Source organism: Cebus imitator, unplaced genomic scaffold, assembly GCF_001604975.1.
Source record: "Cebus imitator isolate Cc_AM_T3 unplaced genomic scaffold, Cebus_imitator-1.0 Scaffold251, whole genome shotgun sequence".
Classification (NCBI taxonomy): Eukaryota; Metazoa; Chordata; class Mammalia; order Primates; family Cebidae; genus Cebus; species Cebus imitator.
This window is the reverse complement of record NW_016107566.1, coordinates 1,082,083-1,105,520: the sequence shown is the minus strand read 5'-3', so window position 1 is coordinate 1,105,520 and position 23,438 is coordinate 1,082,083. Positions and strand designations below refer to the sequence as shown.

The 23,438-nt window shown below is 38.9% G+C and overlaps 1 protein-coding gene and 1 pseudogene across 9 annotated transcripts in view; one reads left to right on the top strand and one right to left on the bottom strand.

Annotated features, from left to right (window-relative positions):
• The window catches only part of TRIM2 (tripartite motif containing 2), a 141,323-nt gene that overhangs the window by 9,127 nt on the left and 108,758 nt on the right, over window positions 1-23,438 (bottom strand). For 6 of the 8 annotated variants that reach the window (XM_017498772.2, XM_017498773.2, XM_017498777.2 and 3 more), the window contains exons 7-10: window positions 10,291-10,394; window positions 9,880-10,047; window positions 4,301-4,481; window positions 2,998-3,068 (exon numbers count right to left, since the gene is read on the bottom strand). In XM_017498772.2, coding sequence (XP_017354261.1) covers window positions 2,998-3,068; window positions 4,301-4,481; window positions 9,880-10,047; window positions 10,291-10,394 — 524 coding nt within the window. The remainder of the gene's footprint in view (window positions 1-2,997; window positions 3,069-4,300; window positions 4,482-9,879; window positions 10,048-10,290; window positions 10,395-23,438) is intronic. The other 2 variants (XM_017498774.2, XM_037727962.1) reach the window with 1 other exon arrangement.
• Window positions 15,929-17,173, top strand: LOC108282771 (annotated as a pseudogene). The gene has a single exon (XR_005195515.1). The product of XR_005195515.1 is annotated as an annexin A2-like (transcript).

The following is a 23,438-nucleotide window of genomic DNA, read 5'->3' as shown; positions in this document are numbered from 1 at the left end:
CCCGGCTAATTTTTGTATTTTCAGTAGAGACGGGATTTTGCCCAGTTGGCCAGGCTAGTCTCAAACTCCTGATCCCAGGTGATTTGTCTGCCTTGGCATCCCAAAGTGCTGGGATTACAGGTGTGAGCTACTGCGCCCAGCCTTGTTTATTTTTCTGAGTCAGTATGTTTTCCTGGGACAATCCAAATGACTGAAGTGGTTTTGCTTCATTTTGGGATAATGAAGGGTGTCAAATCTAGTCTTACATGTTTTGTGATGAAAAGAGAATATATTCTGCAGACAGCTAAAGAGCGAACTAGACCTCTTGTTAGCACTGGCCTATAGATATGTTTTTTACACTTATCAACAGAGAAGTGACCTGAATTCAGAACTATTGCCAACTGCCCAGTGTTATGTGGGAAACAAAAACCCAAGTATTCCATAAAACTTATTTGGCAATAGCTGTCAAAAAAAAGAGAAACAATAACAAAAGGCTATGTTTTTTTTTAAAACAAGACAATTTAGTTTAAATAAGAGCTAATATAATCTACCTCTACCATACTGAAAACTTGAAGAGTTTTCAGAATCTTAAGAATTATAAATGTTTCATATTATTTTCTGGTTTTCCCATCTAAAGTGCCATTTAATTACTTAAAAATTATTCACATGAAAACAATTTTTTTTTTTTTTTGAGACAGAATCTCCCTCTGTCACCCAGACTGGAGTGCAGTGGCATGATCTCGGCTTACTGCAACCTCCACCTCCCTGGTTTAAGCAATTCCCCTGCCTCAGCCTCCAAGTAGCTGGGATTACAGGCACATGCCACCATGCCCGGCTAATTTTTTTTTTGTATTTTTAGTAGAGATGGGGTTTCACCATGTTGGCCAGATTGGTCTCAAACTCCTGACCTCAGGCAATCTGCGCGCCTCGGCCTCCCAAAATTCTGGGATTACAGGCATGAGCCACCGTGCCAGGCTGAAAACAAATTAAGAGGCAGAAGTATAAGCTTAAATTATTTCCTTTTTTGTTTGTTTTTTACAGCTTTCTTTTTACAATAAATATTTAAAGCAGATTTTTTAAAAAAATAGCCTTGATGATAATCCTTTCCTGATTTTAAAATTCTGCTCATATCAAATAGCACCTTGCTTGGAAGTCTCCCCTCATAGTCTTAATTAAGGAAACCTTCTCTTTTCTTCTGGAAACTTAGGAAACTTTACATGTACCTATTTTATGAAATTATTTAGTGCTATCTGCCTTGCATTTTGGTTACTTACATATGTTTTAATTATTTCTACAGTGTCAGCCAGGACTGGTAAATAGGAGCCATCCCACATACCAATGCCAGTTGATTCTTAGAGGTTGCCTGAAGCACTGGACAGGAAAGGCTCTGAGACCACAGTTGCACTTAGTAGACAAGAGCAACTTGATTAATTATGACTTTCAGCTGGGAGTGGGCAGAACCTATGCAAGCATTTGCTGGCCTTTGTACTGTTAGGACCTCATATGGGTTTTCTTCTTGCTGAATGTCCTGAAGTTATATAAATGATTCCTCTACAAAGTGAGTGAGTAGGAAGTAGAATAACCTGTGTTATCCTTTGAAAATTGTGCTCATTCTCCAGGACTGTTATAACTCCCAGGGAGGACAGTCTCCAGCCTGCTTCCTGCTGCCTCTTTGCTCTCTACTTCCATCCTTCTCTGGCCATCAACTTTTTCCACTATCCAATCCTTTTACCAAGACACTTCCTATTGACAGTAGTGCCAGCAGAGAATGCAGAGTATCTGCATTTGAGTGTAGGGGGGACCTATGCTGCTGCGCGAGCATCTCTGGAAAGACAACATGGCAGGGAGCAGTTTCAGAGAAAAGCAACGGTGGCCACCCTGTTCCCTTATCCTGACCCCATTCCCGAAGCCCACTGTGCTCTACTGTTTGCACAGGGACTTGGCACCCATCAAAAAGGTCCAAGCCCTCTCCATTTACTCAGGTTAGAGACTTTCCAGGGTGCAGAAAGGACATCACAGAGAGTACCTTTGGGCCTTAAAAATCCTACCCCTTATCTAGCTATTCCAGTTGTCAGCACAGTTAAGTCATTATTAATTTTGGTTGCTCAATTGTCTCTAAGTGCAAACTTTAGTCACTGGCATTCCATCCTATGCTGTTTCCTTACTATTTTTCCTTTAAAATGACCCACCTTTTAAAATTTAAATGAATGTATTTAAAAGAAAAACTTTATTATCAGGTTTCTAAGTGCAAAACAGCATCAATTGAAGGCAACCCTAAATAAACACATAACTTAAAATAAAAATATCCACCAGTGCACTGGCTATGACCCCTGCGCCTACCTTCAGTGGAGCATGCATCACACCTTGAGAAGCTTGATCTAGTTATTACTAAATATTTTCTCATCATTTCAGTAAGTGAGTAATTTGTGTTTTGAACCATTTATTATTTCCTGATTTTCTTGTAATAAAGTTCAAATCTCTCTCCCGTGATACCTAGTAAGAAAAATTTACTATAGAAGTCACTGTTTTGTAAAGAATACCGAATGTATGAAAGCATTCTAAGAAGTATAAAATATACTGTATGAATGTATGCTAGGGTTATCCCCCTCCCCATGCCATCTGTTGTTGTAACAGAGTGGAATATTTTTTTTTTTTTTTTACAAAAAGATGTGGAAAATTGAAAAGTGATTTTAATTTATTGACTAGCCACAAAATATTAAGCTTCAGAAAGTTCTGCCTCTAAGTTCAAAGAATTGCTTTTCAAAATTTAATTTTCAAGTCCTCTTCATTTGCACCAGTTTCAAATTAGCAACTTATTGCCACCACATTTTGTTCAATTTCCCAACTTTCCAAGGTCTGTAAGTCCAAATTTACACCAGCGTCTTTGAGCAGAAGTAAAGTCTACTCCTCTGGTTAACCCCCTTTGGTGCCATACGTAAGTATTGCATTATTTTGTTTTAGACCAATTTCTCCATAAAAGCAGTTAAAAGTTAACAACAACTCATGTGCTTATAGTACCTTGACAGAATGATTATGGAAATCTGTAATAATAATCTCATTATTGCTATTTACAGCTGCAAAATGGGGACCTGCAATAAAGATGGAAAAAAAATACGTGATGACTACAATAAAAGTGATTATAATATAGCAGTTACTGTACAAACAAACGTAACGTATTAACTTAGTTATTTCAAACAATCATAGACTCAGTCTTCAAAAGAGCATTCAGCCAGACCTCCAGCTCCAGATCATAGGGATCCTATATTATTCTCTACCTGTACCAGTCTATTCTGACTCCTTCCCTGTCAGGCTGGGAGTTCTAGCAGCCCTAACGAAGTGGGAGGAGCAGTAAGCATCAGAATTCATTCTCCGTACCACCATCTGAAAGTCACATCTGCCAGCTTCCCTGAATATCTGTTAGTCATTTAGTGCCTTCAGCTCCCACCAAGGAAAGATGTGGCAACTCAGCATTGGAGAAGAGACTCCAATATGTAATTTAAAAAAATAGATTAGCTGGGCATGGTGGCACATGCCTGTAGTCCCCGCTACTTGGGGGGCTGAGGCAGGAGGATCACTTGAACCCAGGAGGTCAAGGCTGCAGTGAGCAGAGATCACGCCACTGCACTCCAGCCTGGGTGACAGAGCGAGACCCTGTCTCAAAAAATAAACAAACAAATAAAAAAATTAAGCGGAAAACCCACGATATAATTTTGGGTGACATTCAGAGCCTTGGCAGAACTGGAGACAAAGCACAAACAAATATTATGCAAATTATTAGTGCCAAAAGCATCCTTTCAAAAAGAAAACCAATAAGCTGTTTTCAGCCTCTATTTGCAGATGCGAAAACCTAAGTACGCTTATGATTGCAAAGCACTACACCAAAAAGAGACATAAAACAGACTGCCCTCCTTATACTTAGCAAATATTCTACACTCCTCTTCCAATAACCTAGAAAAGTGAAAACCATTCTCATTCAGTGGCTTTTTAAACAAAGCTACAGCTAGGCTGAAACAGTAGTTACTCCCTTGTTTTTCAAATATTTTTATTTTAAAATTTGTACTTTATTTAATATGAATATTTAAAAACTAGACTTCTGAGTTGTGAACTGCCACCAATAAAAACCACACATGGATTGTAGCTCAACTTACTGCCGGGTGGGTGGGGATGACTGAGAAGCAACGACCCATGCTTTTGCTTAGATTTTATCCCCAGCATCTTTCCCAAAGCCAGCAAACACACTAGGGATGCGGTGTCTTCCACATGCTCCAACATCATGCAAATGTGAGCAGAAGAAGCATAAAAAAGGGGGTTTACATATTACCATCAAGTGTACCTGCAAACTGCCTGTCCCCATTTCCTCGGCTACCAAACCTGGTGACTATTTTCCCATTTGGCTGGAAGATAAACACGCAGCACGCCTTGTTGTCCACCACAATAATGTGCCCATTGCGGTCCACAGAAACTCCCTTAGGTCCCATCAGCTTTCCTGATCCAATTTTTGTCTGTTGGAAATAAATACAGAAATCCAGTATAGAGTCAAAGTTTAAACCACTACAGAATATGAAGATAAATACCATTTTGGACAACATTTGTTGTCCAAAACAAATTCAGTAGCTATGTACCCGAATGTTCAAACGGGTACATAGCTACTCATACATCACAATGAACTTCTGTCTTAGAAACCTGGCTTTGTTACATCCATTACCTGCTACTACATAAAATCCTTGTTCTTAAAAGAGATCACCACCAAAAATAGTCTAGGATTCCCCCAAGCTGGGGACATAGTTCCCTGCTGAAGAGGCAGTGTGGTCTGGTGAAAGATGACTGGATTATGACTCAGAAGACTGACATGCTTCCACTGCTTGCCTTAAACATATCTGGGACAGCACCGGTGGGTTTCATTTCCTTAAACTTCAGATTCCTAATACATTTTAAAATGGCCCAAAAATGACAATTCAACAACTCCCAATGGCATTTTTGGAAAATGTATTAAGTAGAAAAAGGTAGCTAAGGGTTTATTGTAGAATGTAGCACATAGCAAGCAGTCACTGAAGGGAAGCCATCACTGTCATTGCAATTGATCATAATTAATATCAAAATTGCCAGGCATCTAGCATTGAACTTTAGAGAATTAACTTCTCCTTGAGTGGGAGTCACATCTGTTTTATCCACCATTGTGTACTCAAAGGCAACATACTTCTTGTTGCATAATACATATTCAATGAATATTTGTTGAATACATTAATTTTAAAAGTCTAGCATTATTATAGGGCAATCACAATGATTAAATGGTTCCACTTTTTATCATATTTTAAAATAGGGGAAAGGCACTTGATTTCTGTCAATCATATACCATAAGTATTTTACATTTTATTCCTGTTCCTGAGTAGACTGTGGTGTGTATTCAAATGTCTATTTGCCATGAGTAAAGGTACAGGTCTTGTACCTTTACTTTTCTTTCTATAGTTTCATTTCCTAGACTGCATACAAAGAAGTGTTTCACTCATTTATTTCCTAATTCCAGAAACACTGCCCAAGCACCCACTATGTGCCTAACACTGTATTCTAGGCACATGGTAAACAAACACAAATAAGACATAGCTCCTGCCCTCATGTGTGTCTCAGTCACACTGCAGGGACAAACATGTCTACTGGATCCCTTTAAAGAGCCTGGTATTGAGTCTTCATTTTAGAATACTTGGGAGAATTCAAATAGGCCATCTCAGAAGGCATGTGAAGTGATAACTTGATGAGGCCACAGTAAACAAGGAAGGAGAAGGAGTACCTCAGGTGAGGGAATAGCAGGAAAGAATGTGTGTTAAGTCAGTGAAACTATAAGAACCACAGTTCTCCCTGGCACCCAGGCTTGAAGTGTCAGAGGGAAGTAGATCTATGAGTTTTTATAAAAGAACTCTTGGCTGGGAGTGGTGGCTCACACCTGTAATCCCACTTTGGGAGGCCGAGGCAGGCAGATCACTTGAGGTCAGGAGTTTGAGACCAGTCTAGCCAACATGGTGAAACGCTGTCTCTACTAAAAATACAAAAATTAGCTGGGTATGGTGGCGAATGCCTGTAATCCCAGCTTCTCAGGAGACTGAGGCAGGAGAATCACTTGAACCTGGGAGATGAAGTTTGCATTGAGTCGAGGTTGTGCCACTGTACTCAAGCCTGGGTGACAGAGCGAGACTCTGTCTCAAAGAACAAAAACGAAACCAAAAAAGAACTCTCAGACATATTATTGAACAAATTAAGGTAGGGAACAGTGAGTGTAGTCTGAGATCACGTGTGTTTTTTGTGTGCATATATGTACATAGACTTCTGGAAGGAAAAGTGAGAAATCTACATCTATATCCTAGAAAACCCAAAAAGCTATATTCTCATAGGTCATGCTTTAGCGTGCTGTCTGACAGAAATATAATGTGAACCACATATGTATTTTTAAATTTTCTAGGAGCAGGATGGGACTTTTCCATGATGGGAACTTTAGACTTTATATGCTTCTTTTTTTCTTCTAAATTTAGAAATGACTGTGATTCAGATTTCATCTCTTTAGAGCAAAGGAACACAATTACTCAGGAAAGAAATGGTGGTTTTCTTGGCAAGAGAAACTGTTGTGTAAATTTGACTCTGATTCTCCAATCTAGCCCAAAGATCAAAGAGGCTATAACATAATGGTGAGTAAAGAAATGGCACTTGTTCTTTCATATCTAAATGGAGGGTAAGTCAGCAGAGATCGAAAGGGAGAAATGGCACTTCAATGATTAAAACAAGAATATCATTACAACTTAACATTATGAACACTTGTCGTTACTTAGATGACTCAACCAAATAATATCAAATGGATAATTATCTAGAATAAAAAGAGAAAATAATTACTTCCATTCTATCATGTAGAGATAATTAGGGTAGATCTAAAAGAATAACTTAAACATTGAACCAAAATTTCTTTCTACTTCCCTTCATCACTCCTAGTGTAGCTGTACTGGATTCAACCAAGTGAAAGGTAACAATCCCTGCATTCCCCTGATTATGTCAACACCGTCTTAGACAGAACAGTAAGCAGAAAAAAAAAAAAAAAAAAATTGTGACAGAGTTTTCCTCTTATTGCCCAGGCTGGAGTGCAAATGGCACGATCTCAGCTCAAAACAACATCTGCCTCCTGGTTCAAGCAATTCTTCTGCCTCAGCCTCCTGAGTAGCTGGGATTACAGGCACCTGTCAGCATGCCAGCTAATTTTTTGTGTTTTTAGTAGAGATGGGGTTTCGCCATGTTGGCCAGGCTGGTCTTGAACTCCTGACTTCAGGTGATCCGCCTGCCTCAGCCTCCCAAAGTACTGAAATTACAGGTTTGAGCCACTGTTCCCAGCAAAAATATTTTAACTCTTCCTTTGAGCAATTTAATCAGTGCATTTAACTCAAAAAATAGGTCCTCAGATTGAACATGAAGAGATGAGATATTTTAGAGTAAGGTGGCCAGAGGCATCTGTATTTGTTTGGATAGAAAACGTCCCTAGATGGGCTGGAAGATAGGAGGCAGTGGGGAAGATAGAGTAAATTTAGAGGAGGCAGAGAGAAATAAAAATTAGGGCTAATAAATTGGTGAATAAAAGAAAGAAAAGGATGTAAGATGTTGCATCTCTGGAACTACCAGGAGTAAATACAGAGTCTACAATGGTGTTAAATGTATGTCTTTCTCAGCATCTATTTAATTTTACTGACTCCCACCAAAGAAGAAAATAAGTATCTCTGTCTATACCTGTGGAAATTCCACTTGGATGAACTCCTGTGAGAGTCTTAAAGTGTTTTCATGTGCTATCCTTTCACCCTTAGGGTTTCAATCAACATCTATGATAGAAGAAAGTATTGCTGAAACTACACCACCTCCATTCCCCCAATCCTCTAGGGGGCATGAGTGTTCTTTAGAGTTTATTCCCGTAATTACCTTTAATATTCCAACTCTAAGAACCCAGTTCTTCTAAGAGTGTCTATTACAGATAGGCTATTGAACCATTGAACAAAAAATGCTTAATTCAGAGAGCCCTTCTTTCTTAGACATAAAATTCCTGTCTCCATATGTGAAACCTATTTTAGTATTAGCTTCTGAATTTACAAAGACAGATCATGGTTTTGAGTATAAGACAAATGGGTTGCTTCCAAACTGAATGAATATTTTCAAGATATGAATATTCACATTAAACTTGTCATATTTGGGTATGTCTTACCACATATACAATTATTAACATGCAAAAGAAGGGGAAGAAGTTAGAGCTATAGACAGGCAAGAGATTTTTCTCTATATGTGGTCACCACACAGAGCCATTAAATTTCTAGTGGAACAAAAAATTCAAAGGTGATTGAAGAATTGCATGCAATACTGTGGAATAAAAAAATGACAGCTTTTCAGTTTCCAAAATTGACATGATGCTGCCTCACACAAAACAGAGGCTCAAATCTGAGAGTTTCACAATTATGTAACTTATTTCATAAAAACAATGAGGGGACTACAGCAATCTGAAGACTTTAAAAAGGAAAACAGAAATTCTTCCAATAAGAAACCAAGTACACTTTGAGTAATCTTTAGGATTCCAGAATGGATTATGAAAAGGAATATCTCCGAACTCCTAGACAAGGAAGTTATGACCACCAGGCGCCTGCATGAGGTCATGAAGCCCAAAGCATAGCTGACCAAGTAAGACTTCATTTTTTGGACAGGGTTACTAGAGGCATAGAAAAGGACATTTATTTCTTCGATCACTATTTTGTAAGTGGCACATAAAATTTCATTTAGTCTTTGCTCAATTCCTATGGGATAGGTCTTTTTTTCGTTTTTTTTTTTTTTTTTTTAAGACGGAGTTTCACTCCTGTTGCCCAGGCTAGAGTGCAATTGTGCGATCTCAGCTCACCACAACCTCTGCCTCCTGGGTTCAAGCAATTCTCCTGCCTTGGTCTCCTGAGTAGCTGGGATTACAGGCATGTGCCACCATGCCTGGCTAATTTTGTATTTTTAGTAGAGACGGGGTTTCTCCATACTGGTCAGGCTAGTCTCAACCTCCTGACCTCAGGTGATCTGTCCACCTCTGCTTCCTAGCCATCAGGCGGGCTGATACGATTCTTTGATGATAACTTACAAGAAAGATTTCTGTTATCACCAGAGGGCTCTCTACTCTTTGGAGATTAGGTGAAGACATTGGGTCAAATTTTTATTTGCAACAAGCTGATGCTGGGAATGACAGCAGATATATCAAACAATGGCATCTCTCAAAGTGTAGTACACTTGCATTTTCTCTGGAAATTCAGCATTCACTTTTTTTTCTTCCAAACCCCGTATTACATATTTTAATGCTGTGTTTTCAGATTATATCAAAGTATAATTCATTAGAGACTGACATAAATTGCTTTCTGTCATTTCTTGTGTATTAGTCTTTTTTCCAAAATGGGGCCTATACATTTTTAAAAGGTAGAAACTCTTTCTTACAATTCTGTTTCTCCCATATCACCTGCCACAGGCCTGAGAAAGTAAAAGGTACTTCCTAAGTGACAACCTGTAGACTAATTTGAGAAATATAAACTGCCTCTTAATAACTCTTTTCAAGAGCTTGTTATTTTTCATTGAACTGAGGTAACAGGACTGATTTCCCTCTAAATCAATGCTTTTAAAGAAAAAAAGTGACTGAGCAACCTAATTGCTTTATAAAACAAAGTCACATTTAGGATATATATGAATAGACTTACAAAATTATCATTGTTACTCTCACTTCACAAACTTAGACGTCCAGATGTATTTGTGTATAAAGAACTGCTGAATGTTGCACTGCATCTCAAAAAAGAAATATACAATTTCATCTTCTATTTCCGATTCCTTTTCTCCATTGTTTAGTGACCAATTAGTAGTTAATCTTACCTTAAATTTCCCATCAGAGGAGAAAATGCTGACCCATTTATTATCATAATCAGCAATGATTATGTCCCCACTGGGATGCACAGCCACTCCTGTGGGCCGCTGCAGCTGCCCAGGAGAGCGTCCCCGTATGCCAAAACGACTTTTGAACTGGCCGTCATTGGAAAATATCTGTAAAACAAATAAAAATTACATTCATTGGAATGTGAACTATTGCAGGCATTGCCGGGTAAGACATAGGCAAAAACATCTGCCATACATACAGATCAGAACATGCAAACTCTATTTGAAGAAAAGTTTACATACACATAAGCCTTTTTCCTTACACCATGTATCTTAAGTCTAAAGTAGGAAAACATGTAACTATATCTATTGTTATCAATATAAGTAAAGGTATATAATTTGGGGCTATACCTGCACACATTGGTTGTTACTGTCTGCAATTAGTATCTTTCCACTTGTAGATGCAGCTACTCCCTGAAGATTTGTAAACTCTCCTTTATTTCTTCCTTTGGTACCTAAAATAAATGATAAAACAAACAAAAAAATTAAGCACTAAAGGGTTAGATTTCTCCATTTCAGGAAGATAATAATTCAGATTTCCATAGGTACCTGAGAATGCATTGTTTTTAAATATACTTTTAAAAAAGGGCACCTTTCCTCCCCAGTGATTTACTCCATATGCTAGTAAACCTCTCTTCCTGACCAATAGTCTCTGCAAAATCACTTTTTTAAAGCAAATGCCAATATCCTCTTATTAATTAGTAGCTGCATATTAACATGTTTAAAATATTCTTAGATGCCACAAACACATAATAATAAAAACTAATATGGCCTGCCTTTATCTGACATGGCTTTCACACTTTACCCTATGGCACGGCTATCTGCCAGGTCTGTGCTGCCTTGGGCATGGGAATAAACGTTCTCAGCCCTGATTACTCTGCCTCTGTCTTCTATCTTTGTGGACCTGGTTTGCATTTTGGGTGTGGGGCATTTGGGATGGTTTAAACTCAGTTTGGGTCCTGCCATTTCTGGGTTTTAGTGGGAGAGGGGTACCTGGCAAAGGGGCCCTGCCCCAAGGAAATGCAACAGGAGAGGGGCCTCATTTTACAGTTTTGCCAAAATTCCACCCTCTCACTCAGCAGCTCTAGGAAGAAATGTTGGGACTTGACTCTCAGTACATTTAACAAACTGAAGGCCACAGATGTTATAAAAATAGCAGGCTGATTTTCATATTATGGATTTGCTTATACATTATTTTCAAAGATTCAATATCTCATAGGCTGGATATTCTTCCTGAAATTATAAAAAGATATTCTTACAGGATGCTTTGTAGGCTGAATAAATAAGAAAGGCAAAAGGAAATTCATTAATCCAAGGAAATATTTCCACCCATACCAGGTTCTTTTTTTGTTTTGTTTTGTTTGAGACAGGGTCTTGTGATATTGCCCAGGCTGTTCTCAAACTCCTGGGTCTAACCAATTCTCCTGTATCAGCCTCTTGAATAGTTGAAACTATAGGTACACACCACAATAACCACCACACCTGGCCATACTAGACTCTCTTAAAAGAAGAGATGAGGCAGAGAGAAAAACAGCAAATCATCTACAGGTTAACAGATACCTGGTTTTGTTTCAAAAGAAGTTTTTATAATTTATTTCAACAGGATGATATAAATATGAATGAATGAAAACAACAAATTTTGCTCAAAAATGACCAGGAAGAAAGTTAAATTTTTCATAGTTAGAGAGAGAGAACCATTTTTCAGGTTTATAATTTCATTTATATTCAAAAGATCAATTTGGGCCGGGTGTGGTGGCTCACGCCTCTAATCCCAACACTTTGGAAGGCTGAGGTGAACAGATCAACTGAGGTCAGGAGTTCAAGACCAGCTTGGCCAACATGGTGAAACCCCATTTCTACTAAAAATATAAAAATTAGCTGGGTGTGGTGGTATGTGCCTGTAATCCCAGCTACTTGGGAGGCTGAGGCAGAATCTCTTGAACCTAGGAGGCGGAGGTTGCAGTAAGCCGAGATCATGCCACTGCACTCTAGCCTCAGTGACAGAGTCAGACTCTGCCTCAAAAAAAAAAAAAAAAAAAAGAGCCATATGCTATTTTGTTTTTTGACACCAATGCAGTGTCTTAGGAAAGCGTAGACAAGGATGCGTGGTGATGACTACTGTCAAACACATGCTTAAGCACTGTATAGGAACAGACTCTTCTGAAGCAGATTTTTGGGTTTAGGAATTGAAATTGGTGATGAATTAAACTTAGAATAAAATCAACAACAAAATTACTGGGCAGAATCATCATAGACTAGCTGGTTCTCACCAGACCCACATGGTGGTCAGTTCACTGATTCATGGACCCTATCAAGTTTACTCACTAACTCTGCATCTCAACTACTCCCCCTAACATGAAAGAAAAATTTGCAATCCAGATACTGTCATATTTTATTCCAAATGTATCAGAAGAAAGGATCTTTGATACTTGATCCACATAGAATCCCAATAATATGCATGAATATGGAATCAGTGAACACTCTTGAAATGGTGAGTTGTTTCTGGTAGTGGGGAGCAGGAAAGGGGTGGGTGGCCCTCGAAGGAGGTATGTGCCAACATGGTTTGAAGTAAAGGAGAGCTTGAGTCTGCTGCCCATGTGTAAATTAAATCACAAAGTCAGAGGAACATCCGTTTGTGTAATATCGCTTGTGTATTTTTGAAAGAAGCTAGATGAAACACGCACTGCCATTTTTATTTTGTATTTGTTTTAAATCAAATATTATTTTTGGTTTTTCCCCCATATCTGAATAACAGCTAGGCAACAGGTACAGCAAAACAGATGGGCTAGAAACAGAAACAGTTCTAAAACGCTCAGCTTAGAAATAATTTTTCAAAGGTAGTGTGGACAAGCCAGGGTCTCTTAAGAATAAAAATTTCATTTATCAAAAACATTTGACAGGCCAGGCATAGTAGCTCGCGCCTGTAATCACAGTACTTTGGGAGAATGAGGCAGCAGGATTGCTTAAGGCCAAGAGTTTGAGACAGCATGGGCAATATAGNAAAAAAAAAAAAAAAAAAAATGAACAAAAGCATGGAATTAAACAAGATGAGGAAATGAGGACCCATTAAAGAAAAGTAATAAAAGTCTTACGAGATTGGACCATAAACCAAAGAAGAAGTGACTCTGTATAAATCCCAGGCTGTTCTAGATTCTTGCTTATGTAAAACTGAAAGTGCACCCAGGGCTTCCCCATACATGTAGCGGGGAAGAAATACTGAAAATAAAGAGAGAAGGGGCTAAGAAGCACCTGAGCAGAGTAGATAAACACTGATTTACTGTCCTTCTGGTCCAGACAGGGACAAAATCTGCCTGCTGCTCTCCTTCATCTAACCTTTTGTCTATCCTGCTAAGAACATACCTATTCTATTCAGAAGACTCTGCAGGCAGTAGCAGCTGATAAAAGGAAAGACAGAAAAATAGAGCAGATAGTGCTTTAGTACTAGTCAAGGAGGGAGGGGTCTTAGTCCAAAAGAGTCCGGTTTTCCTTTTGAAAACATGGACCTGATGTTGGAGGAGGAAAAATATGAGCAAAAAATACTAACACTTTTTGTTCTTTATAGAAATAAACACAGGTTTTTCCAGTGTGAGTAGAAATGGACAATAGTTGTATTTTGGGGTATAATGTTAAAACTTGGGAAGATATTTAGTTGGACTCCATAGTAATAAACCATCCAGAGCAAGGAGGAGGAAGACTATATGCCTAGCTTGAAATGAATGTGAGATGTTCCGTACCTGCTAATACTAGGTCACGAGAGCAATGGACTGTGTTGCAAAAGACCACGCTGCTGGAAAGAGGTTCTGTGACCTCTGTTGAATTCACGGGCAATGTGTTGGCCAGCTCTTATTCTTGGTATGAAGTTAAGGAAAGCTCGAGTCTGTTGCCCACATGCAAATTAAATCACAAGGTCAGAGGAACTTCTGTTTGTCTAACATTGCTTATATATTTTTGAAAGAAGCTAGATGAAACAGGCACTGCCATTTTTATTTTATAATATTTGTTTTAAAAAAATCTTTTAAGTTTCCTGGCTTGGTTTCTGAATGGCTGGTTGGCATTACTGGCAACATCTCCTGATTCTTGTGGACATCTTTTATCTTGTTGCAGATTACTGATTTTTATTATTTTTTAAACTCTTTCTGAAAGCACAGCAGAATTACAGTGTTACTCCTAAAGGTTAAAGGACACCACTAGCATATGCTTCGAGGACAACTGATGCCAACTATTTTTATCAATAATTAAACTAGGAATATCTTGATAGAGATACAGCACTACAGCATATTGTCATTGTGCTGAAATGTTCAAGTGTTTGTAAAGTGTCTAAGACAAAAGTAAATTGAAATTCCAGAAGTTAGAAATAATTTGGGATCATGCTGTACTCTTCAAGATTTTCAGTAAATTATATTTCATTTGTAGAAAGTCTCTTCTCTCTCTCTATTCTAAATATATAATAAAACTAGTTCTTCCATAACAAATATAAATACGAAACACACATAACACTTATAATAATATAATAATACTTTCGTAACAAATATAAATACAAAACACATATAATACTTATTAAATCTTTCCTCCATATCTGAATAACAGCTAAAGTAAAAGCTTTCATTTGATGGTTACATATTAGCTAGTAAAATGAGTAACAAGAATTTTTAAAGTAATTATCGTCAATTTGACAATTATTCCATAATTAAACCATTTTTTTTTTCTAGATGCAAGTCTAGCCTATGAAGCATAAAATGAATTTTTAATTCAACAGCTTCTCACCTATATTCTTCCTGGTCACTTCCACCTACCTCTCCAGGAAGATTACAGAAGGTAAACCCTTAGACTGAAATAGGGTATCAATAAATGCAGATTTCCTCTCACCACCCACTCCAGCTGAATATGAAATTAATGCTAACTGGCCACAGTGGCTCACACCTGTAATCTCAGAACTTTGGGAAGCCAACTCTGGTGGATCACTTGATGTCAGAAGTTTGAGACCAGCCTGGCCAACATGATGAAACCCTGTCTCTACTAAAAATACGAAAAATTAGCTGAGTACGGTGGTGCACGCCTGTAATTCCAGCTTCTCAGGAGAATTGCTTTATCCCAGAAGGTGGTGGTTGCAGTGAGCTGAGATCGTGCCACTGCACTCCAGCCTGCAAGACTCCGTGTTAACAACTATAACAAAAAGGAAATTAACGCTAAATCAATCTAGATGCTTTGAATGGAATCATGCAGCAAGATGAAACTAAGCCAAGTATAGGGTCTAACACAGGACCTTCAATCAAGTAGGTGTTTAACAAATGTTTGCTGGATGAAGTGCATAAATGAGTTATTAATGATGAGCAAATTACAACCCCCATTACATCACTGGAAAACAGAATGTTCAATAATATTTTAACACTTTCATGTAAATTCTCTCACGTACAATGCCATGAGATAGCAAGACAAATATTATCATCCCTATTTTATAGATTAGAAAGTTGAAGCTAAACATATCACAAAGATAGTCAGAGACACAGGAAAGAATAAAACCAGGTTCTCCTGAACCTTTACATGATACTTTTTTCCCAATACACACATGGCTTCTTCTGGGTTTCGGGGGTGAAGATAATTACAATTTGGGCTCAAATGAATCATGTTTTCTCTTTAAAATTCTTTAGAGAGCCACATTCCTTATCACATGATACTTTGAGTATTTAACTGTTTGTATCCTTCACTACGCTGTAAGCTGCTTAAGGGCAGAAGCAACATCTGTCCTATTCACCGCTGCACCCTAGTGACTGCCCAGCACTTAGTCAATATTAGCTGCATCTTTTTCCATTTGAAATGCAAGAAGAGTTCCCAAGGATGAGATTCTCAAGGATGGGGTGATGGTCCTATAATGACCTAAGATGCCAATTTTGCATGACCTCCCTCCTCATATATTTTAGGAAGGAAAGGTGGTAGTTTGCAGAGGTGAGGCAGGGGAGAGGGGCATAAAATAATATATTTTCTACTCGGCATCTGGGGACACTCTCAGCTCTCAGCACCCAGCCCAGCTCCCTTCAAAATGTTTGCTGTTCATGAAATCCTGTGCAAGCTCAGCTTGCAGGGTGATCACTTTACATCCCCAAGTGCATATGGGTCAAAGCCTACACCAACTTTGATGCTAAGCAGGATGCTTTGAATATTGAAACGGCCAACAAGACCAAAGGTATGGATGTGGTCACCATTGTTAATATTTTGACCAACCACAGCAATGCACAGAGACAGGATATTGCCTTTGCCTACCAGAGAAGGACCAAAAAGGAACTTACATCAGCACTGAAGTCAGCCTTATCTGGCCACCTAGAGATAGTGATTTTGAGCCTATTGAGGACACCTGCTCAGTATGATACTTCTGAGCTAAAAGCTTCCAAGAAGGGGCTGGGAACAGACGAGGACTCCATCATTGAGATAATCTGCTCAAGAACCAACCAAGGGCTGCAGGAAATTAACAGAGTCTACAAGGAAATGTACAAAACTGATCTGGAGAAGGACATTATTTTGGATACATCTGGTGATATCTGCAAGCTGATGGTTGCCCTGGCAAAGGGTAGAAGAGCAGAGGATGGCTCTGTCATTGATTAACTGATTGACCAATATGCCTGGGATCTCTCTGACACTGGAGTGAAGAGGAAAGGAACTGATGGTCCTTTCAAGTGGATCAGCATCATGACCGAGCAGAACGTGTCCTATCTCCAGAAAGTACTTCCTAGGTACAAGAGCTACAGCCCTTATGACCCACAGGAGAGCATCAAGAAAGAGGTTAAAGGAGACCTGGAAAATGCTTTCCTGAACCTGGTCCAGTGCACTCAGAACAAGCCCCTGTATTTTGCTGATCAGCTGTACGACTCCATGAAGTGCAAAGGGACTCGAGATAAGGTCCTGATCAGAATTATGGTCTCCTGAAGTGACGTGGACATGTTGAAAATTAGATCTTAATTCAAGAGAAAGTACAGCAAGTCCCTATACTATTACACCCAGCAAGACACTAAGGGTGACTACCAGAAAGCGCTGCTGTACCTGTGTGGTGATGACTGAAGCCCGACACGGCATGAGCATCCAGAAATGGTGCTCCCCATGCTTCCAGCTGACAGGTCTAGAAAACCAGTTTGTGACTAACAGTCTCTGTGGCTGTCTCTGTGAGGATGACGTTGGCATTGCCCCCGACCTCATTTTAGTTGCCCAAGCATTGCCTGACTTTCCTGTCTCGTCTTTCCTGTAAGCCAGAGAAGTGAAATTCCAAGGAGTTGGAAGTAAGTCTATGATGTGAAATACTTTGCCTCCTCTATACTGTATCATAAACAGATGAATAAACTGAATGTGTACTTTAGAAACAAGTAAAAAAAAAATATTCTAAAGTACACTGAATGTGTACTTTAGAAACAAGCAAAAAATATATATACTTTACAGAGGCTATAAGGCCTCTGAATTCATGCTAAGCGATTTTACACATCCATTTTAAATTACACTGTTCTAGAGTAAAATGAGTATTTCATTCAACTTCTCATCGACTCAATAAGGTATGATGTGTAATGAATTAAATAATTTGAGAGTACTCAACTATAATTCTTTCACTCCCTCCCACATCTTCTGACTTCCCCTTTGTTCAATGACTCTTTTTAGTATAATGGCTGATAAAAACCAGCTCATGGCTTCTAGTCAGCAAACTCTTTAACAGTCAAGGAAATATAACCCTTGTGTTTTAAATCATCATCAACAGATGCTCTAAGCTATTTTTCTAAACTCATTCAGGATTGTTTTCTAATACAATATTAGAGTAATGCAATAAGTCACTCACAGTGGGCATACAATTACATTTTCAAGTGTGAGAAGCATCAAATATCTCAACTTTGGAAAACCACAGTAGTTAAAGGGCATTTTTAGTGAAAAGGAATCCTTGTGTCATTGAAAAGGCAGGACCTTCACCTCCCTAAGTTTCCATTTCTTCAACAGTAAGGATGATTATATGTTGTTCTAGTAATTTGGCTCTTGGCAGGGCAAGGGCTGGAAGCCTGGGAGGCCAGGGGAGCTCTGATTTGTAGCATTTACCTTTTCTATAGTGTAAATGCTTTCATCAAGGCCAATTGCAAGCTACCAACATGAAGTCATTGAATAAGCCAGCATGGCCTGGCTCCAGCATATCAAACATGATACCGTAGAGTTATTAGGAATGGAAAGTATATTATATCTACGAAGAATTGTAAGTAGCACAATGCCTGGTTCAGAGAATGCCTGTTCCTTTCTCCTGCTTTCTATTCTCCATCTATTCCTTCCTGAACTATAATGCCTATCTTTGACATTTTACTGAAGCTCATGATTTAAAGTAACTTCTCTACACTTTTTGCTTCCAAATCGATGTCTCTAGCCCTGACTTCTTTGCTGAGCTCCAAACCTATACTGCAAACTGCCTACTATACACTTCAACATGGAAGATCAAAACTGAGACAAACCTGCTCTTCATCCTAGCTTCCTTACCTTGGTTAATAATGATAATGACAATAGTAGTCAATATTTATTGAGTCCTTACCATGTGCCTGCACTGTTCTAAGGCTTAACATGCATTATTTTAATCCTCACCATATGAGGTATACATTAATATCATCCCCATTTTACAGATAAAGTAAGGCATAGAGACGTTAAATAATTTCTCTTAAGTCACATGGCTAAGAAGAGCAGGCTGGGATTCAAACTGAGCAATTAGGCTTTTGATCTCTGCTATAGTTTGAATGGGTCCTCTCAAAAAGTTCCTGTATTAGAACTTTAATTCCCAATGTGGTAGTGTTGGGAGATAAGGCCTTTAAGGGGTTTATTGGGTTGTGAGGGCAGAGCCCTCACGAATAGATCAAAACCATTTTGAAGGGGTGAGTTCTCACAAGAATGAGTTGTTTTAAAAGGGGGCTTAGCTTGCTCTTGTGGTCTCTTTTGCAGTTGCTCACTTGTCCTTCAGCTTTTCCACCATATTAGGATGCAGTAAAAAAGCCCTCGCCAGAAGCTACCACCATGCCTTTCAACTTCGCAGCCTCCAGAACCATGAGCCAATTAAACTTCTTTCCTTTATAAATTACCCAGTCTCAGGTATTCTGTTATAGCAACAGAAAATGGACTGAGACAAGCCCTTTGTCTACTATATTTCTAACTACTTACACTAACTATCAGTTCTAGACTACAACTATGAATATGTTAACTAGTACTACCTACTTTGCCTCTCTAAAATGTATTAGACACTATTTAGTGCCAGGCATTGTTCCAAGCTCTTTTGCGTGTTAATTTAATCCTCAAAACTAAGAAAACTTTGTAACTTTATAAAGGAAACTGAGGCATTGAGAGGCTAAGCAACTTACCAAAATTAAACAGATAGAAGAGTAGCAGTGTTGGGACAGTCTAGCTTCAGAGTTCACAGCCTTAACTATCTACTCTACTGTATCATTTCCCCACAGCACTAAAGTCTAACAGCTGGGAGTTTCAATTGTTCACCAAATTTCTCTCTCTCCCTCCAAAGCATTTTGTAAACCTGCTGTTTTCTATCTACTCCATCACATCACTCTTTTTTTTTTCGAGACAGACTCTCACTCTGTTACCCAGGCTGGAGTGTAGTGGCACAATCTCAGCTTACTGCAACCTCCGCCCCCCCAGGTTCAAGTGATTCTACTGCCTCAGCCTCCCAAATAGCCGGTATTATAGGCACCTGTCATCGTGCCCAGCTAATTTTTGTATTTTTAGTAGAGACAGGGTTTCACCACCTTGCCCAGGCTGGTCTTGAACTCCTGACCTCAGAATCCACCCACCTTGGTCTCCCAAAGTGCTGGTATTACAGGTGTGAGCCACCGCTGGCCATTACATCACTCTTATTTCTGGCACATATAATAGCTCATGTGGACTACTGCAAAAGCTTCTTAGTCATCTCCCTGCTTCCTGGGAAACATTTCCAATAGATCTCCTATGATGCCTCCAGATTCTCTGAAAAGTAAATACCTTAGTAAGTCACTACACTACATTACACCATTCAAAGCCTTCTCACCACCTATATAATAACTATGATTTCCAAACCTTAGTGTGCATAAGTGTCACTGGAACTTGCAGAATGCCGATCCTTGGTCCATCTCGAGAGGTTCTAATCCTCTAAGCACAGTTTGGAATTCAGAAGTTTTAAATTATACCAGGCACCTCAAGGCACTCTCATGCATGTGGTTTATGGACAACACTTTGAGGAGCACAGGTTCAGAGAACAAAGTCCCAGCTCCCTTTCAAGGAAACAACCTATATCTGCTTATATCTCATTTCATTTCATGCTTCAAGATAATGGAATCATTTACATTTCTTCAAAATACTCAGTTTCTCACTTTCACACCTTTGTACCTGTTTTCCCTTCCTCTAAAACACTCTTTTCCTCCTTTCATCTGATAAATTATTTCTCTTTCAAAGCCTGCTTAAGCTTAAATGTCATCTCTAGGGGCCATGCATGGTGGTTCAGGCCTGTAATCCCAGCACTTTTAGGAGCCCAAGACGGGCAGATCACTTGAGGCTGGGAGTTCAAGACCAGCCTGGCCAACATGTGAAACCCCATCTCTACCGAAAATACAAAAATTAGCCAGGCGTGGTAGTGCATGCCTATCTAGCTCTAGTTACTTGGGAGGCTGAAGCAGGAGAATCGCTTGAACCCAGGAGGTGGAGGTTGCAGTAAGTTGAGATCATGTCACTGCACTTTAGCCTGGGCAACAGAGCAAGACCCTGTCTCAAAAAAAAAAAAAAAAAAAAAAAAAGTCATCTCTAGGAACCTTCCTTAACCTCCTTCCATATGCCAGCCTCTTCCGGCTACCATCCTGACTTCTGTGGCTTGATTATACTGAAGGCACTCCATCTTTTACATATCTGTCCCTTTCTAAACTGTGGCCTCTTCTAAATCAGAGTAAGCATCTCATCCTCTTTTATAAGCACTGCCTAGCATAGAAGGTGCTTTAACAGTAGTCACATCCAATTAGGGGGCTGGATAATGAATGGGCGAAGATGAAAATGAGAGTTGAAATTACTCCCCAAAATATAAAGGTATTGCCTAGAAAATGATGTTCACTTTCACGAATCTATAAAATTAATACATGTATTTAGGGTTGTTGTATAAGCACCAATACATGTTTTATAAAAGTGATGTATCTTTAAGCATAAAATGAGTGCTACAAAAAGCTTAGTATGTATGTTACTGGCTGAAAAGCAGAATCACAGTTGCCAACCCACATGCGTATGTGATTGGCTTTGAATGATTTCTGGATTACATGTGACAGGCTTCAACACATGCACAAAAAGATTGTTCAATTAATAAATGTTCTGTTGTCATATACCTAATAGCCTGAGGTTCTACAACAAAGGCACAATTGTAGAATAAAGTTGAAGTTTTTTGTTTTTTCTTTTTTGAGACAGAGTCTCGTTCTGTCACCCTGGCTGGAGTGCAATGGCACGATCTTGGCTCACTGCAATCTCTGCCTCCTGGGTTGCAGCGATTCTTCTGCCTCAGCCTCCCGGGTAGCCAGGATTACAGGAACATACTACCACACTCGGCTAATTTTTGTAATATTAGTAGAGATGGGGTTTCACCATGTTGGCCAGGCTGGTCTCAAACTGCTGACCTCAGGTGATCCTCCCGCTGCGGCCTCCCAAAGTGTTAGAACTACAGGCATAAGCCACCATGCCTGCCCAAAAGGTGAACTCTTTTAATGATAAAATAAACCCTACTGACTTGTAGTCAAAGGTACAGATGTTGAAAAGCCGAGTTCTTAGGCCAGTGCTGTATTGTTTGATATCGCCTAGCATAGTCTCATATGTGTGAATATGTATGAATGATTGCCTCTGCAGCTGAATGCATTGTCGCCTGATCTGTGTGTTCCTGGGCCTCCAAACCGGAGCCTGACAGTGGTGAGGTGGAAGTTAAATCATGAGGTAGTTCACAACTTATTCTATTAAAACGGGCAAAGTACATATGCAAAGCATTCTTCTGGGTATTTTGGGGGCATTATAAATAATTAAAGACACCATTCTTGACCTGAAGGAATTTACCACCTTTTTGGGTAATAAGACTCAGGCATAAGTAATAATCCAAGTAGATTCTGAAAGAGAAGGTGATTTTTGAGGTAAGGATAAAATTGGGAAAGGAATTCATGGACAAAGGTGTGCAGGTGTGAGAGCACAGAAGGCATTCAAGTAGCCTCCACTCTGATTTGTCTAGCCTCATTACTTTTCATTCCTTTGATCTCTTTCACCCTACATGGGATATGTTTCCAAAATAAGGATCATGTCCTTTCCTCTTCACCTCTCTGTACCTCTTCACACTGGTCCCTTTGCCTGAGACACCAGTTCTGCCTGCCAACCTGGATAAGTCATACTCCTCATTAAAGTCCCAGTTTAAATTCCTTCTCATCTACAGCTTCCCATTGCCTATCTTATACTGTTAGTTGCTCATATATCTGTCATCCCAAACTGTCAGCTCCTTGGGTAAAGAGATGTCATTTCTTTCATCTGTATATTCCCATCATCTAGAATAATGCCTGGCAGGCACTATGTGCCCTAGAAATGTTTTTTGAGGTATATTATTGCATAGTGAGTGCTGTCTTTTGACTAGATACTGGATTTGAATGTAAAGTTAAAGAGGAATGCAAAAACAAAAACAAAAAAACCAACAAGAATGTAGGAATGAATTTAACCAAGGAGGTAAATGATATGTACACTGAAAACTATAAGACATTGATGAAAAAAAATTGAAGACAACATAAATTAAAAGATGGCTTGTGTTCAGAGATTGGAAGAATATTATTAAAATGTCCATAGCCCCTAAGTGATCTATATGCATTGCTATCAAAATATCAATGACATTTTTCACAGAAATAGAAAATGCAATACTAAAATTCATATGGAACCACAAAAACTCCCAAATAGCCAAAGCACTGTTGAGCCAAAATAACAAAGCTGGAGGCATCAAACCACCATATTTCAAAATCGACTTCAAAGCTATAGTAATCAAAACAGCACAGTACTGTCATAAAAACATAGATCACTGGTACAGAATAGAGAGCTCAGAAAAAAATCCACACATTTACAGTTTATTTTCAACAAAGATGTCAAGAGCACACAATGAGGAAAGATCAGTCTCTTCAACAAATGGTGCTAGGAAAACTGGTTATCTCCATGCAGAAGAATGAAATCAGACCTTCATCTCACACCATATATAAAAATCAACACAAAATGGATTAAAGACTTAAATATAACATATAAAACTATAAAACCACTAGCAGAAAACATAGGGAAAAGTCTCCGTGACACTGGTCTGGGCAATGATTTTTTGAATATGAATGCAAAAGTACAAGCAACAAAAGCAAAAATGGACACATGGAATTACATCAAACTAAAGAGCTGTACAGCAAAGCATCACCAAAGTGAAGAGATAACCTACAGAATGGGAGAATATTACATCTTGATAAGAGGTTAATATTCAAAATACACAA